Consider the following 14010-nt stretch of genomic DNA (forward strand, 5'->3'; position numbering starts at 1 on the left):
AAAAAAAAAGCTATGCCCTTTCTTGTAGTCAGATGAATGGTCACAGCATACTTGTAGCAGGTCTTTCTCATAAACTTTTTTTGTAAGTGCATTTGTTTGGGTCCCATCTAGTTGAAAATCTCCTGTTTGTTTGGAAAGGGCAAAAGGAGAAATCAGGGATGTGCACTTAGACATCAATGAGGTCTGTGCTTATTAGAGTTCAGAGTAGAGGGTGGTTATGTTTTAATTTAACGACTGCAGCAAATCAACTTAATTTGCTTGAAGTATTTCAAGGTACAGCTCCTTATTCTCACGTTTCTTCTTGCAGGTGCTGGGAAATCCAATGGCAAATGCTAACAATCCTATGAACCCAGCAGGAAATCCCATGGCTTCTGGGATGACAACCAGCAACCCTGGAATTAATTCCCCTCAGTTTGCTGGACAGCAGCAACAATTTTCAGCCAAGGCAGGCTCCACTCAGCCATACATACAGCAGGGCATGTATGGGCGACCCAATTATCCTGGAAGTGGAGGCTTTGGTGGCAGGTAAGATTTACTTCTGTGAGGTGGAAAATGGATGTAAATACTTGATGAAGCTTGTTTTAGTGACCTGGCAGCAGTGTCATGGGCTTATTTTAATTATATAAAGTCTCAGTGGTTATTTTATGCTGGTTAACTGAAGCACATACTGCTTTTACAGCTTTGGAAATCAGCTACCCGAACTGCAGAGAAATTCATCACAGTAAATGGAAATGGCTTAGGTCAATCAATTAGCTCTAATAAACCCCCAAAATAAAGTTTTAATTAAGAGAGATTGTTAAACAGACCACAGGCTTAGGAATGATTAACATTTAATAAGGCCAGGATGTGAAAGGTATTGATGGTGTAATTTCTACGTGCATATGGAGGAGTAAGCTTGAGTATTGGCCAAGTAGTTTCCTATGCAATGGAATAGTTCTACCCAAGGACTAAATCCACCGCAGGAATTTGAAAAGAATTGGGAATGAAGATGTTTGTTTAAAAATGTGGCCATATTGCATATTTATGTTGGGGAAATAAATGATGCATTAGTAATGTAATCCAAAACGAATAGTCTGGGATTAGTTATGTTTTGACTTTCTGTGTCTATACTGTGTAAACAGGGGTGGTAAGGGCACTTAACTGAAACCACTGTTTATGGTCCCRCTGCAAAGATTGCTGAAAAGACTGCTGCTGTTAGCATGGGCAGACTAGTGTGAAGCATGTGAGCCTGGGTCTCAGAGAGAGCTTATCTCTTCCTTCATCTGTGATACTGGTCTACTAAGTGACCTGGAACAAGCCAAAAAGTTTCTTCAGCTTTGTATGAACATCTCGGGCACAGCATATTGGCCCATATTTATAAAGATATTTGAGATCATGAAGCGGGAGAGGCATGGCTTGGCTTAGCTTAGTTTTACCTTACGATCAACAGAAGAGATGGGTAGGAACTGCAGCATCCATTGCGTGGAATCCAGGTTGCATTAGGTCTCTCCTGGCCTTTCTGCTAAGGTTCAGGGAGAAATGCTCCTAGGATATCTTGAACACTTGCCATAATTCAGCACTGAGGCAGATGAGTGTGCTGTCGTGGAGGAAGTTCACTGTTCCTGCTGCTGTGCATTTGCCCCTACGCTGCTGGGAAATGGAGCATTAACTTGCAGGAGTTCACTTCTACTTCACAGGAAGCTCCAGAGCTGCAAAGCAGTTCACTGACCCCWGAACAGCTACTGGGAATGCCTGGCAATCCCGTGGCAGGCCTGTGATCATTGCACCTTGGCAACAGATGTAACCTGTAGATGCAACCTGTGTCTCCTATACACAGCTGATTACCTGCCCTGCTGGCTTTCATTAGTCATTGATAGTGATTTTGAAACAGTTCCAGGTGAGGATCACACCAGCATTCAAAACAACATCCACCAGGCACATCTTAATTCTCTCTTTTTTTCTCCCCTGTTAGTTACCCTGGAGGCCCAAATACCCCGGCAGGAATGGGGATTCCGCCCCACACGAGGCCCCCAGCTGATTTCACCCAGCCAGCTGCAGCGGCCGCYGCTGCTGCAGTTGCAGCTGCAGCTGCTACAGCAACAGCTACAGCTACAGCCACTGTGGCAGCCCTGCAGGAAACACAGAATAAGGACATGAACCAGTATGGACCGGTAAGAGAGTAGCCCTTACATCTTCATGCCTGCCTGATCTGGACCATTACAGGAAATTGGTCTTCTCACGGTTGTGTTTGTTAGGGTACCTATAGTAATTTTTTTTTTCTTTTTTTTTTTTTTTTTTTTTTGGTGCATGAGCATGGTTAGAAATGCTTATGAGAAAGTGCTGGAATGTGTGTCTGGAGGTATGAGTCAGTCTCACAAGTTTCTCCTGATAAATCTTTCTTAACTGTGTTTTTTAGTTTAGGGGCTGCCTCTTAAAAAAATTAAAGACTTCTCAAAGTTACAGCTGTATCTGGTGTGATACATTGTTGYTGCATTTGCTCACCCTCAGTATTTGAGTACCGAATGTAATATTCTAGAATCTTGCAATAGGTTTTGTAGCTCTTGGATAATTGTTTTTGTTAACTTCAGTTGGTTGTTTGGATTATTTCCCTTCAAACAAGGAAACAACAGTAGAAGAGAGATTTGCTTTTTAATAATGTTGTCTATAAGGGCAGTTATGTGAGACATGCATTYCTAGTGATCCATAGCTTCTAGCATGTCATGACTTCATTGAATAATTTTTTTCCTAAAATGAACAAGGGCTTGATCAATTCAAGTTTTTCCTCCTTTCCTTTCCTTTGCCTTTTTTATGTCTCTGAATTCTGAAGTATATAGGTCCATATGCCAGGTGATGGGAAGCACATTTTCTTAGAAACTGTAGTGTTGTGCTCTATTTACACAGCCAACATCCTAACCTGTTACCTTCCAGCACTASACCAGCCAATTGGAACTATTTAATTTTTCACCTTAGACTTACATTTGTCTTCCACTCTTATGCCTTTTACAATTGCAAGTGGATTTTTATTATAAATAACATCACCACCCATCACRTGTTAGAGAACATTGAAGGAAAATGCGACATAAATCCTTCTCTTCTTCTCTTCCCCAAAAGCATGTTCAGCTCCCTCTTCCCATTTTATAAATGCATGTCGCATTTTATTCTTTTTTTTTTTTTTTCTTCTTCCGTTGAAGGTTTGTTCCTCTTTCCAGATGGGTCCAACTCAGGCTTACAACAACCAGTTTATGAACCAGCCTGGTCCTCGTGGTCCCGCTTCTATGCCAGGCAACATGAACCCAGCAAGCATGGGGGCAGGAATGACACCTTCCAGCATGAGCGGGCCACCCATGGGCATGAACCAGCCTCGGCCTCCTGGAATGAGCCCCTTCAGCACCCACGGGCAGAGGATGCCTCAGCAGGCCTACCCAGGCCCACGGCCCCAGTCTTTGCCCATACAGGGCATAAAGAGACCATACCCAGGAGAGGTAATAAAATAAAGCACATCTTGTGTACACTGTTAGTTTGACTGCAAGCTGCAGGATGCTAATAATGTGTGCTGCGCATCCCTTTAAGACAGGTACATCTTTGTTCCAGCCTTGGTAAGGGTGCAGCTATTGAAGTAAAAGCAGCAGCAGTTTTCCTTCTTAGCTTCTAAAGTGTTCAGGTTACCCCTTGCTATGTTAGTCAAGATGACAGTCATTAAATCCAAGAAAGGCCCCAAACCAGYTGAGCCCTCAGAATGTCACTCCAAGATTTTCACGATGACTTCATAGATCTTAAGCAGACTTCCATCACAGGAGTGAAGTCTTTTAATGTGACAGCTTAGAGCTGAGACTCAGAGGGTGAAATATTTCATTTGAGCCCAGTGCATATCAGATCTGTGTTTTCTTGGGTGGTTTTATTTTTCTAAAGAAGTACAGGACAGACATTGTATAAGCACCAATAGTTATAGCAGTCACTTTCTGAGAGAACAGTTGCTTTCCAAACCTTTTGGTGTTGATTTTCATAGTCACTAAGATGAAYATGAATAATGTTGAACTCAAGTCTCTCTCTGTCGGCATTTATATAATACAAGCTTGTTTAGAGTGTGATAGGGGTCCCRTGCTGCTACAGGAGATCTGATTGGCTTCATAGGCTAAATTACAATGCCATTGACTCGTATTATGACCTTGACCCCACTTAGGGTCAAATTTTTAGAGAAATTTAGACAACTGAAGATGCAGACACAAGCTTTTGGAATTAAAAAGCACCCCTATGTTTTGTTCTTCAAATTGCTATGAATTGGGCAGTAGATGCTTTTTAGAATCCAGCAACTCTCAGCACCTGTGTATCCCTGAATGTTTTTACAAATCCATCCATCACTTAATAACTTCAGAGACCATTTCCTGGTGAAATTCTGTATTCAACTGAGACTTCAAAAATAGGTGTAGAGCTTTGACTATTATGATACTGCCCTGATGATAATTATATAATTACTAAGATATATTATATAAGCAGAGTTTATAGAAAATGCACAGCAGGGAGTACCATGGCATGCAGAATGCATAGAAACCATCTCTTACTGAACTACAGTTCTTTCCTGCTCTGCAAACTACCTTTTTTCTGAATAAAAAACTAATCAGATATAAAACAAGGAATGTACTTTTGCAGGGGTTGCTTCTCTGGGATGGCTCTTCATTTTGTAAATGCTGCCACATATTTACACTTCAGTTACGAAAATACAAAATATGGCTTATTTAAATTATTTTTGCTTCAGATTTCCTATTTTTTTAAACGTCTTTTTGCTGCCTCACAATCAGGTTTTGCATTGTAATTGAACGTGTTCATGTTTCCAACAAGTCAGTTCTGAACAGTGCCATAAACGTTGCACATTTGTTGGGCTGGAATTTTGAAGGTGATATTTGCCTATTGTTTTTTGAAAGCTTCTCTTGTGGAAACTTGTTATCAATAAGTTTGATAAATTGACATTCTCTCCTACTTTTAGAGCTGCAGTTTTCATTACTTCAATTCCAAAACCACAGCAGAGTCTTAGCCAGCACTAGCAAAGTGCTTAGGGCTAGCAAGAGCTTCTCTTTAGTTGTTGAAGTGTTGCTGAACGCTCTAGCAAGAGGCTAGCAGAGCAGCTAGGTTGAAAAGGTAGATGTGGACAACACAGCCTCTATGCTCTTGCAGATCCTGGGTTTGGGGTTTTTCAATTTTATTTATTTATTTTACTTCTTTTTTTCATGCTTCCATCCTACATCTGGAAAAGGAGCCCCAGGCTTGGGTGTGGTAGCACTTACAAAAACACAGAATATTTGTGAACATTGCATCTGGTTGTAATTCTGGTTTATTCAAGCACACTGCCCTTTAACAGCRCTGCAAGGCTGAGTGCATCTTAGCTCGCTTTAGTTTGCAAGATATTCATGCTTTTGAGAAGTATTCACCTGTTGGGTTTTTGTTTGTTTTGACTGTGCTGCTGAATGTGCACCAATAATCCGTACAAGAAAGCTGCTTGCATAAAAGGTGTCTTTGTCTTCTTGTATCCCTGTCCTGAAACAGCCCAATTATGGAAACCAGCAGTATGGACCAAACAGCCAGTTTCCAAACCAGCCTGGTCAGTACCCCACTCCCAACCCTCCAAGACCCCTTACATCTCCCAACTACCCTGGACAGAGGATGCCAAGCCAGCAAAACACAGGGCAGTACCCTCCTCCAACAGTCAACATGGGGCAGTATTACAAGGTAAGAATTCCTACATTGTCTTGTTGCCTTCTGGTGGCTGTTTATTAATAAAGTTACAATAATGGTTTCATAGATACTGCTTTTATGTGATTAAAGGAAAGAGAAAAAAAAAACACTGAGTTTTTACTAATGTTTCACAGTTTTACTAATGTATCACAGAATCAAGTCAATTAGCCGAGGTGCATTGCAACTTCAGAACAGTTCATAAAGAAAAATTGAATGTTTCTGCAGATCATTAGAGGCTTTTACAAGAAAATGTTTGGTTTGCTTTAAAAATAGCTTGTAGGAAGCAATACCTAATGGGATTCAGGTGTACTATTATCACCTATTCACAGTACCCTGCAAGAATGCAACTATGGAAATTTGTAATAAACAAGTCCCACATTGCAACATTCCGGTTTCAGACTTACAGTGGTCACTGTTGGATTAAGCCAAACTTAAAAGGTGTTCCTTTTAAAAGGGTTTCCTTGACTTTTTCCAACCTGTTCCTCCTTTTTTTTCTCAATCTTTTTCCTCTGTGCTGCTTGTTTTGGGCAAGAACTAGAGTTGTTAAAATGTTGCCTAAAACCTATTAATGGATACATGTTGAGCACTTTGTGTTCTCCAAACTAAGTTTGCACGGAGGGCCTGCTGAGGTTTACCACCTCTGAAATGCACATGAAAGTGATTAGTATAAAAATGGGGAGGACTGTCAGTGTTCTGACCTGCTTAAGGCATCAACTGTTGAAGTATCTGGACTACACTCTGAATTTGAATGTACTCTGAAAGAATCTTAAGTTGTATATTGGCGTTGAATTGGAATTGTTTGGTGTGGTTCACACAGAAAACACCATTGAAAAGAAAAGAGAAAGCCCTTTTCTGTTGAGCATCTATTCTGTGGGCAACCACACTGTCCACTGTGGTACCCAAAGGAATGCTTTACATCCTGGCAGTTTTGTAGTTCACTGTCAGAAAGAACAGGAGCAGGCAGGTCCCSTATATGATAATTCCAGTAGAGTCACTTATGCTGTAGTAGCTGCAAAAGAGCTCTGTCAAGTTTTTAAGTGACAGATTTTTAAATACATTTTATATGTTTTTATTTCAGATGAAGTTTAAGTTTTTGGTTTACCAGATAGGTCTGACAGGGAGTTTGTTGTCTTTCCAATGTATCCCTTATATTATATTAAAATATTGACTGCTATGGAAACAGTTAGAAAAAAGTTCTTATTAAAAAGTCTGATTATCCTGATAAGGGGGAAAATTCCAGCTTGCCACAGACAAAACCTGAACCTTTGATTTGTAGTGATTGTGCAGATAGTAACTGTGTGTGCCAAAGATAAAACCCAAAGATTTGAGAAGACACCCTTCTTCTTCTGTACTCTCAAGTATYTTAGGTTAGCAGAGCAGCATTTAGATAGAGTCAGATTTGAAGTCATGGTGCTGTAAAGATTTTTGTCTTCTGACACTCTCCTGTGTTTCTGCTTATGGTACATGAGCTATTGCAGGAGAGAGCCATGCAGTTGCAGTTTTAATGTCAGCTTCTTTTACATCAGGGTTATTGGTTTATTCTGTTGACTGCAACCACCCCCTTAATTATAAGAAACTAAACCAAAAGTATTTTAATATGTAGCTACTATTCATACKTAACCATCCCTTTTGTATCAGTTTGTCTATCTAGCAGCAAACTGGGAACAGAATCAAATTGTAGGTGCACAGAATGAAAAAAATCCCCTGAGCCCCAGAGCTTTAATTCTGAGTAGAGGAGTTGAACAAGGATGGAAGAAAGTATAGATAGAAGTAAAAAGGACACAAACTGTCTAATTGTGTGCCTTTGGAATTTGGGGTTTTTTTTGTAGGCTTCTGTGTACTGCGGGTGTTTTGAGAGGAAGGCAGAGAGATACAAAGGGCTGGGTGGGCAGTGTTGCAGTGGAAAAACTGAAGCAAATGGCTGGTTGGTTTTGGGAAGAGAGCATTCAGAGGAACCCAGTAAAACTTTCAGCAGCCTTGCTTGTGTCTGGTCATTGCCTGAGTTAAGCTGGCTGGTCTGCTGGTGTCAGTTCCTGCTCTCCTGGTGTGCCTCTCCCCCATAGGTCCCTGTGGTCTTTTCCCCMAAAACAGAGGGGCCTCCCTCTCYTGTCTGCTGTCTTTGGTATTTGAWAACAGTGCTGTTCACAAGGCTTATTGTTCTTATTTCGAGACTGCAATAACAATGTGATGTTATTTATTTTCTAGCCATCAAGGCCTGTACCTGTGGCAAATTACCCTCATTCACCTGTTCCAGGAAACCCCACGCCACCCATGACACCAGGGAGCAATATTCCTCCATACCTGTCACCTAACCAGGATGTCAAACCACCATTCCCACCTGACATTAAACCAAATATCAATGCTTTACCACCGCCTCCAAGTGAGTAGCAAACAAAGTGCCCCCACAGTCATTTATTGTTCCTCTGTTTTCTGCCACACACATTTCAGAGTCTGGAAACTACCTCTGATTGCTGCTCTGGGAGAGGCTGGAGTTGTTAAGCTGCAATAGGTRGCATGCACAGAGTTAGGCTCACCTGAGCAAGCGAGCAGAAAGGAGAAAGATTCCTATGCTTTTCTGAAATAGAATATCAGAAAAGTTGTTCCAGGTTAAACTTGTAAGGATTTTGCTCCAGAATTATTCCTCTGGCTTCCTGARGATAAAACACTTGATTTTGGGTTGTGTTACATGTGCTTTGTAGGYTTGTTTTTTTGGATGAACTTCCATTTGGTCTGTTTTGTTCAAGGGCAAAGCCATTCTTTGAACAACACTGCGGAGTAGGATAAAATGTGAATATTTATAGCAGTGTCTCTATTGTGATCCATACAGGCTTCTTAGGAATATTCAGTACTGTGCCAGAAATTGATATATGTTCCTTTCAAAGCCACTCAACGTCACAGCTACACTTGGCTGGGAGCAGGGCAGGAATAACAAGAACTCTCTGACTGGATACGAGCGTGAGATGTTTGAGGWTTTGAAGTGACTGATGAACAATAGGAGCTATCATTTACTAGGGAGCTGGGAGAACCTTACGTTTKCTGTAAAATAACTGCTGCTGCATTAGCACTTTGCAGCTGTGTTCGAAGTACAAGATAGCTGAAAAATCAGGTAGAGAAGATGGGCTGCAGTATTATTTGGGCAAGAACAGGATTTAAAGCCATTTGGACTTGATAGATCAGCTGTAAGTTACGTCAAAACCTCATCTTATGGGCTCAGATAGTAATTGAATACCAGTGTCTTTGGTCATCACATAGTTTCAGCTGATTAAACTGTTGAAACTAATTGGGTAATGTTGATCCCTGTTCAAAGCAGGGAAAACAAGCATTATCACAGTTTGACATAATTAAGAGATTTGTTTTYAGTCTTCTGCCAACAGAGCCTGGACACAGAACTTATCCTGTAATAAAAACCAAGGATTCTTGTCATGCCTGGTTTCTTTTTGTGTCTGGAAYGCTAAGGTCCTAATGTGAAGTGTGTGACAATAGAAGACTCGTGTGCCATGCTCTCAGTTTGAGCCTTGTCACTTGTATCGGATAAATGATAGAGTTACTTTTGATTGCCTTTTTTGTGTGTATGAGCCTGCTAAGTTAGACCCAGTAGCAGATCAGTGTGCAACTTGTTACTATTCTGTATAAATATACACATTATTATTGCACTGCAGATGCTAAAGGGAAAGTTCACGCTTTCTCTCCCTCTTCGATCCCAGCCAACCACAAYGACGAGCTGCGCCTGACATTCCCTGTGAGAGATGGGGTTGTCCTGGAGCCTTTCCGGCTGGAGCACAACCTGGCAGTCAGTAACCACGTCTTTCACCTACGGCCGACTGTCCACCAGACACTCATGTGGAGGTAAGACCAGCCTGCTGCTAACAAGTCTGGCATCCTTTAGGGAGGAATGGMAGGCCAGAGGCACTTCATTGAGATTTACTGGGAATTTCACTTCAAAAATTGTAGCCTGGATTTGAAGAATGTCCTTTTAACTCACAATAGGTGCTCTCACCTATTGTTTTCCAGAGACAACACGTTCTAAAATTCTTCACAATATGTATTGCATCTCTTGGCTGATAGCACATAGTATGCAGTGTCTGAAAACCACTGCAACCATTCCATCCTTTCTGCTCACACCACTACCGACTTCCATTTGGGACTCGGAAGTCCCAGGTGCTTTGTGGCCTCTGAAATGTGGYCTCTGGAATAGTTCTGCAGGTCTCTCAGAGTTTATACTTAAAATAAATGGTGCAGAGTATCTGATAATGAAGAATAACCCACCAAGAGTAAAGGACCCGATTTAGACACTTGGTAAAATAATTTGGAAAGACAAGTGCTTAAATCCTCCAAASCTCAGAAACTAGCGTCCTAAAGTCCCCCTGTTCCTGACTCCACAAGTAAGCGCAGCTCAGAAATGTGAGAACGTAACTTTCCTCATAGGAAGGTTTCTTGTTTTTGCTTACAGTGAATTCTTATTTCCAGCACAGAGTGGTAGTTTTCYGTGGTGATACTTTCCTGTACTTAATGTAGATCTGTATAAGTGATTCCAGGGTATGTTTTGATTGCACYATGTTCATGGAAGGGCCTTAGATCAAATGACAATCAGAGCCTTAATTCTTTTCTAAATTTTATATTTTCAAATACTACAGAATAATTTTGTCTTCTTGTTCGGTTTTCCTCAGAAAGTATCTCTGTGTTTATCCTGGCTGCTGATTGCATTGTCTGAGCCATTCTCTGTGCATTGTGAAGGCTGGTTAGTTGCTTGGGAATGTGCATRGAGTTTGCTTACAGGTGTAACTTCAGGTTTTTTTTCCCTGAGGATCTTGTTCCCATTCATTGGAATCCCCTGGAGCCTTGTGTTTTCCTGGTGTGGAGAGTGTGAGGTGGGCAGAGATGCCTCACTTGCCTGCCCGGGGACGGGCTCTGGCTCTAAAGCTGAGGCTGGGTGCAAGATCCAGGAGTCCTTGCTGCCACAGTGCCCCCCTGCCCTKAGGGAGCCAAGGGGATGGGAGGGAGGGAGATTGCAGGCAGACCACATCCCATAATTAACACCTACCTTTGAGGTCAGTTATTGCTTACTTGCATTTCATTATCGTGGAGTACTCGCAGCAGAGGGAGTTTTGGCAGTTATTTGTCAGTTCTTATTAATAAGTAATCACTACTGGGGATTGTGCTGGCTCATTCAGTAGATTTATAGTGCTGCACTGAGGCATGAGTCTGTTTCTTAATATCTGTTCTTTCTTTCTTCCTTCATTCACCAAACACATAGCCTTTATTTAAACTTATTTTAATGAAGACTCATAGGTAAACTGTGCTCAGGTCTGCTGTTTTGAAAAGCCTGTTAACAGTGGGGAGAACGGATAGTCCTGTAATGAAGTCATTTCACATTTAACTCAGGGCTGGATGGATGCCAGAAMAATGAATTAGTCACATGTGTGGATGGATTTTGGTTTTTATAGAGGATGGTGGAACCKAGCCAATTCTCAATATTTTTCTGCCAGTTAAAATATTCAGCAAAACCTCTCACGTGTACACACATAATGAATAGCAATGCAAGTATTTTTCTCCCCATGGGAACTTTTCATGGTTACAAGAAACAGAAAGGTTGAAGGCAGGGAAAATGTCTCCTTCAAGCTGGTTCAGTCTTCACACTGCTGTGTTAGTAATAATGTCCCATGGTGGTGACACTGTGCTGAGAACACGAGGCACTCCTGAGGTCTGGCACCACCTGTGACACTCAGCAGGCCTGCTCACCTCATCTCCTTGGGTTTTGTGTCAGAGGGACGAGCCTTGCTTCCCCTCATGTTTGCATCACTGTGCTCTATTCTCTTGAGATGAGAAACTGAGTGGAACTTGCAGAGAGAGCTTTCAGAAAGTGATTGATAAAACATTGAAAAAAAAGCCTGAAAAGACTTCATGTAGATGGATTATGTTGAAAGGTCAGGTAACTTGTATTCTACAACTTTCTTTTTAAAAAACCCACATCTGTGTCCAGTGCTAAATTTTAATGTTTTAAAATCCAGAAAAGATGATGTTGAGTCAGACTGAAGTCTTTGTAAGGAAGATGGCAGTTAGGGTGATAATCTCCTGAATGAGCTGCTCCTCTTGGATTTTACAAAGATATCTTCTTTCAGGCAACATAGATTTTTCAGACACATAGATTTTAAAGGTTGAACAATAAACTTTCWGCTGTCTTTTGCTGTCATGAACAGCAGAATCCTTACATTTCAGTTCAGTTTTCTGTCTTCTWTTAAATTTCTTCTWGAAAGTACTCAYTCGTTACACAAGGTTAACRTACATTTATGAAATTAAAGTCATAGTCTCTACTCAATTTGTGATTAACTTAATCTTAGCCTTTTCATTTTTTGGAGGTGTTRCAGAACTAATYTCTGAGGAGCTAAATAGTGAGTGGAAGTTATTATAGGAGAGGTGGGAGGRATTCATGCCCTGAAAGGATGTCTAAATTGGTAGATTTAATCCAGAGCTATGTTAATTTGGAATCACAGAAGCTGATTGTGGTGTGAGGTGAGATACAGGAGTTTTTTTTTTTATTTGATTTACCTGTTCTAAGGCAGGATTAGCTGTACTTGTATTTTGTCTGATAAGTGTTCATTCAAACGCTTCTCTAAGTGCTCTGAGGTAGTGAAGAATCCACTCTCCCAGCACAACCTACTGCAGCATATTCTGCTTTCTCATTCCTAATCCTAACACAGGAAGGACCTACCTGATGTTAACATTCTTCTTTCTGCAGGATCTCTCCATGGTCTGGGTTTGCAAAGAGGTTTGAAATGTTTTCTTGAAAAGTTCTTTATAAGTTAAAATATGAACAGCTTTGGAGCATGCTCACATCATTAATTCATCTTGACTTGCTTCTGTTAAGGGCTTTTATGAAGGAAGTATGTTTTATCCTTAAGGCAATAATTCAAGAATAATAGTGTGATTGATAAATAAAAATGTTCCTAGCATAAAAACCACCTCTCTTTGCAATATGAAAGCAAAGTTAAAGGAAGATTTATTGTTTGTTGTGCAGGTCTGACTTGGAATTGCAGTTTAAGTGCTATCACCATGAAGACAGACAAATGAACACAAACTGGCCAGCTTCGGTGCAGGTCAGTGTTAATGCAACCCCACTTACCATCGAGCGTGGTGACAACAAGACATCTCATAAACCTCTGCACCTRAAGCACGTCTGCCAGCCCGGGAGGAACACGATTCAGATTACAGTCACAGCRTGTTGTTGTGTAAGTACACCGAGCTCGTGGCTGCAGCTGCTAAAGCCAAGTTTGCTATTTAGAACAGTTTGCAAATGTTGCCTTAGCTGAAAGTGCCTTACTCTCGTTTTTTTCCGTGCCTTTTTCTGGTAAGGTTCTTATTTAATGATGTTGACACAGTCAGAGTGCTAAGATGGAAATTTTTGCTTCTGAATGGTTGCAGAATGTAAKGGTGTCCTTCCAATGTCTCTGACGAGGTTCATGGTCTAGGGGAGAAAGGGAGTTTGATCTCCTGCCTTCTCATGTGTGCCTGTGTAACAAGGTGGCTGAAGTCTATTGATGTAGATTGCTAGGAGGAAGACTGTTGATGGTACTAATTTCATTTACATAGGGTATTAAACAGTCTTTGGTTTGGCATGAAAACATCAACATCACAATCACTGGTGCTGGTGATGGTTTTTCAAATAGCTTTTCAGATGAAAAAACTCATATTCAGTGATACAATCTAGACCATCCAGCTTTTCCCTTTCTCCTTTTCCATGCATTAGTTAATCTCTGGGATGGGTACTGTATTTTTAATGCAGAACTGTTCTGCAAATCCAATCTGAGCTTCTGACTGTTCTCCTGTCACTGACAATAAAGCAAGCTGCTAGCTCTCACAAGGTCAGTGTGAGGCACTTTGACAAGAAGCCATCCACCCGACTTCACACGGGTGTTTCCCTGCATAATGTCATTTATGTGGTGTCTAAGAGCAGGGGGCAGCATCCTGTGAATCCACAACGAGCTCTATATAAGATTCAACTGATTCCAGGCACATCAGTTACAAATTGTTTTTGCAAATTCCARCATAATCTGAGGGCAGGCAGGTAGGCTAGAGTGTGTCAGAGTCCAGGATTTTAAAAATAAAACCTGATTTCAGAGATTAWTATGTCAGCCATACTTACGCTGAATATTAAGGAAGGAGAAAATGCAGAAAATCATTRCTTTTTTAAAGCTCTTGTGTACATTAAGCATGGAGCAACTGCACAATGTGCAGAATATCCATAAGGGAGCATGTGTGCTCAGCAGAGCAGAACCAGCTTTTATGTTTAAGCCTCGGGCTCTCACA

At 41.1% G+C, this 14010-nt stretch overlaps 1 protein-coding gene across 8 annotated transcripts in view; it reads left to right on the plus strand.

The window, feature by feature from the left end:
- The window catches only part of ZMIZ1 (zinc finger MIZ-type containing 1), a 315504-nt gene that overhangs the window by 282105 nt on the left and 19389 nt on the right, over positions 1-14010 (plus strand). For 5 of the 8 annotated variants that reach the window (XM_057365193.1, XM_057365192.1, XM_057365194.1 and 2 more), the window contains 7 exons: positions 308-525; positions 1952-2150; positions 3171-3461; positions 5518-5700; positions 7912-8086; positions 9366-9552; positions 12722-12932. In XM_057365193.1, coding sequence (XP_057221176.1) covers positions 308-525; positions 1952-2150; positions 3171-3461; positions 5518-5700; positions 7912-8086; positions 9366-9552; positions 12722-12932 — 1464 coding nt within the window. The remainder of the gene's footprint in view (positions 1-307; positions 526-1951; positions 2151-3170; positions 3462-5517; positions 5701-7911; positions 8087-9365; positions 9553-12721; positions 12933-14010) is intronic. The other 3 variants (XM_057365197.1, XM_057365195.1, XM_057365200.1) reach the window with 3 other exon arrangements.

Source organism: Malurus melanocephalus, unplaced genomic scaffold, assembly GCF_030028575.1.
Source record: "Malurus melanocephalus ecotype Western Australia unplaced genomic scaffold, MMel_1.1 scaffold_49, whole genome shotgun sequence".
Classification (NCBI taxonomy): Eukaryota; Metazoa; Chordata; class Aves; order Passeriformes; family Maluridae; genus Malurus; species Malurus melanocephalus.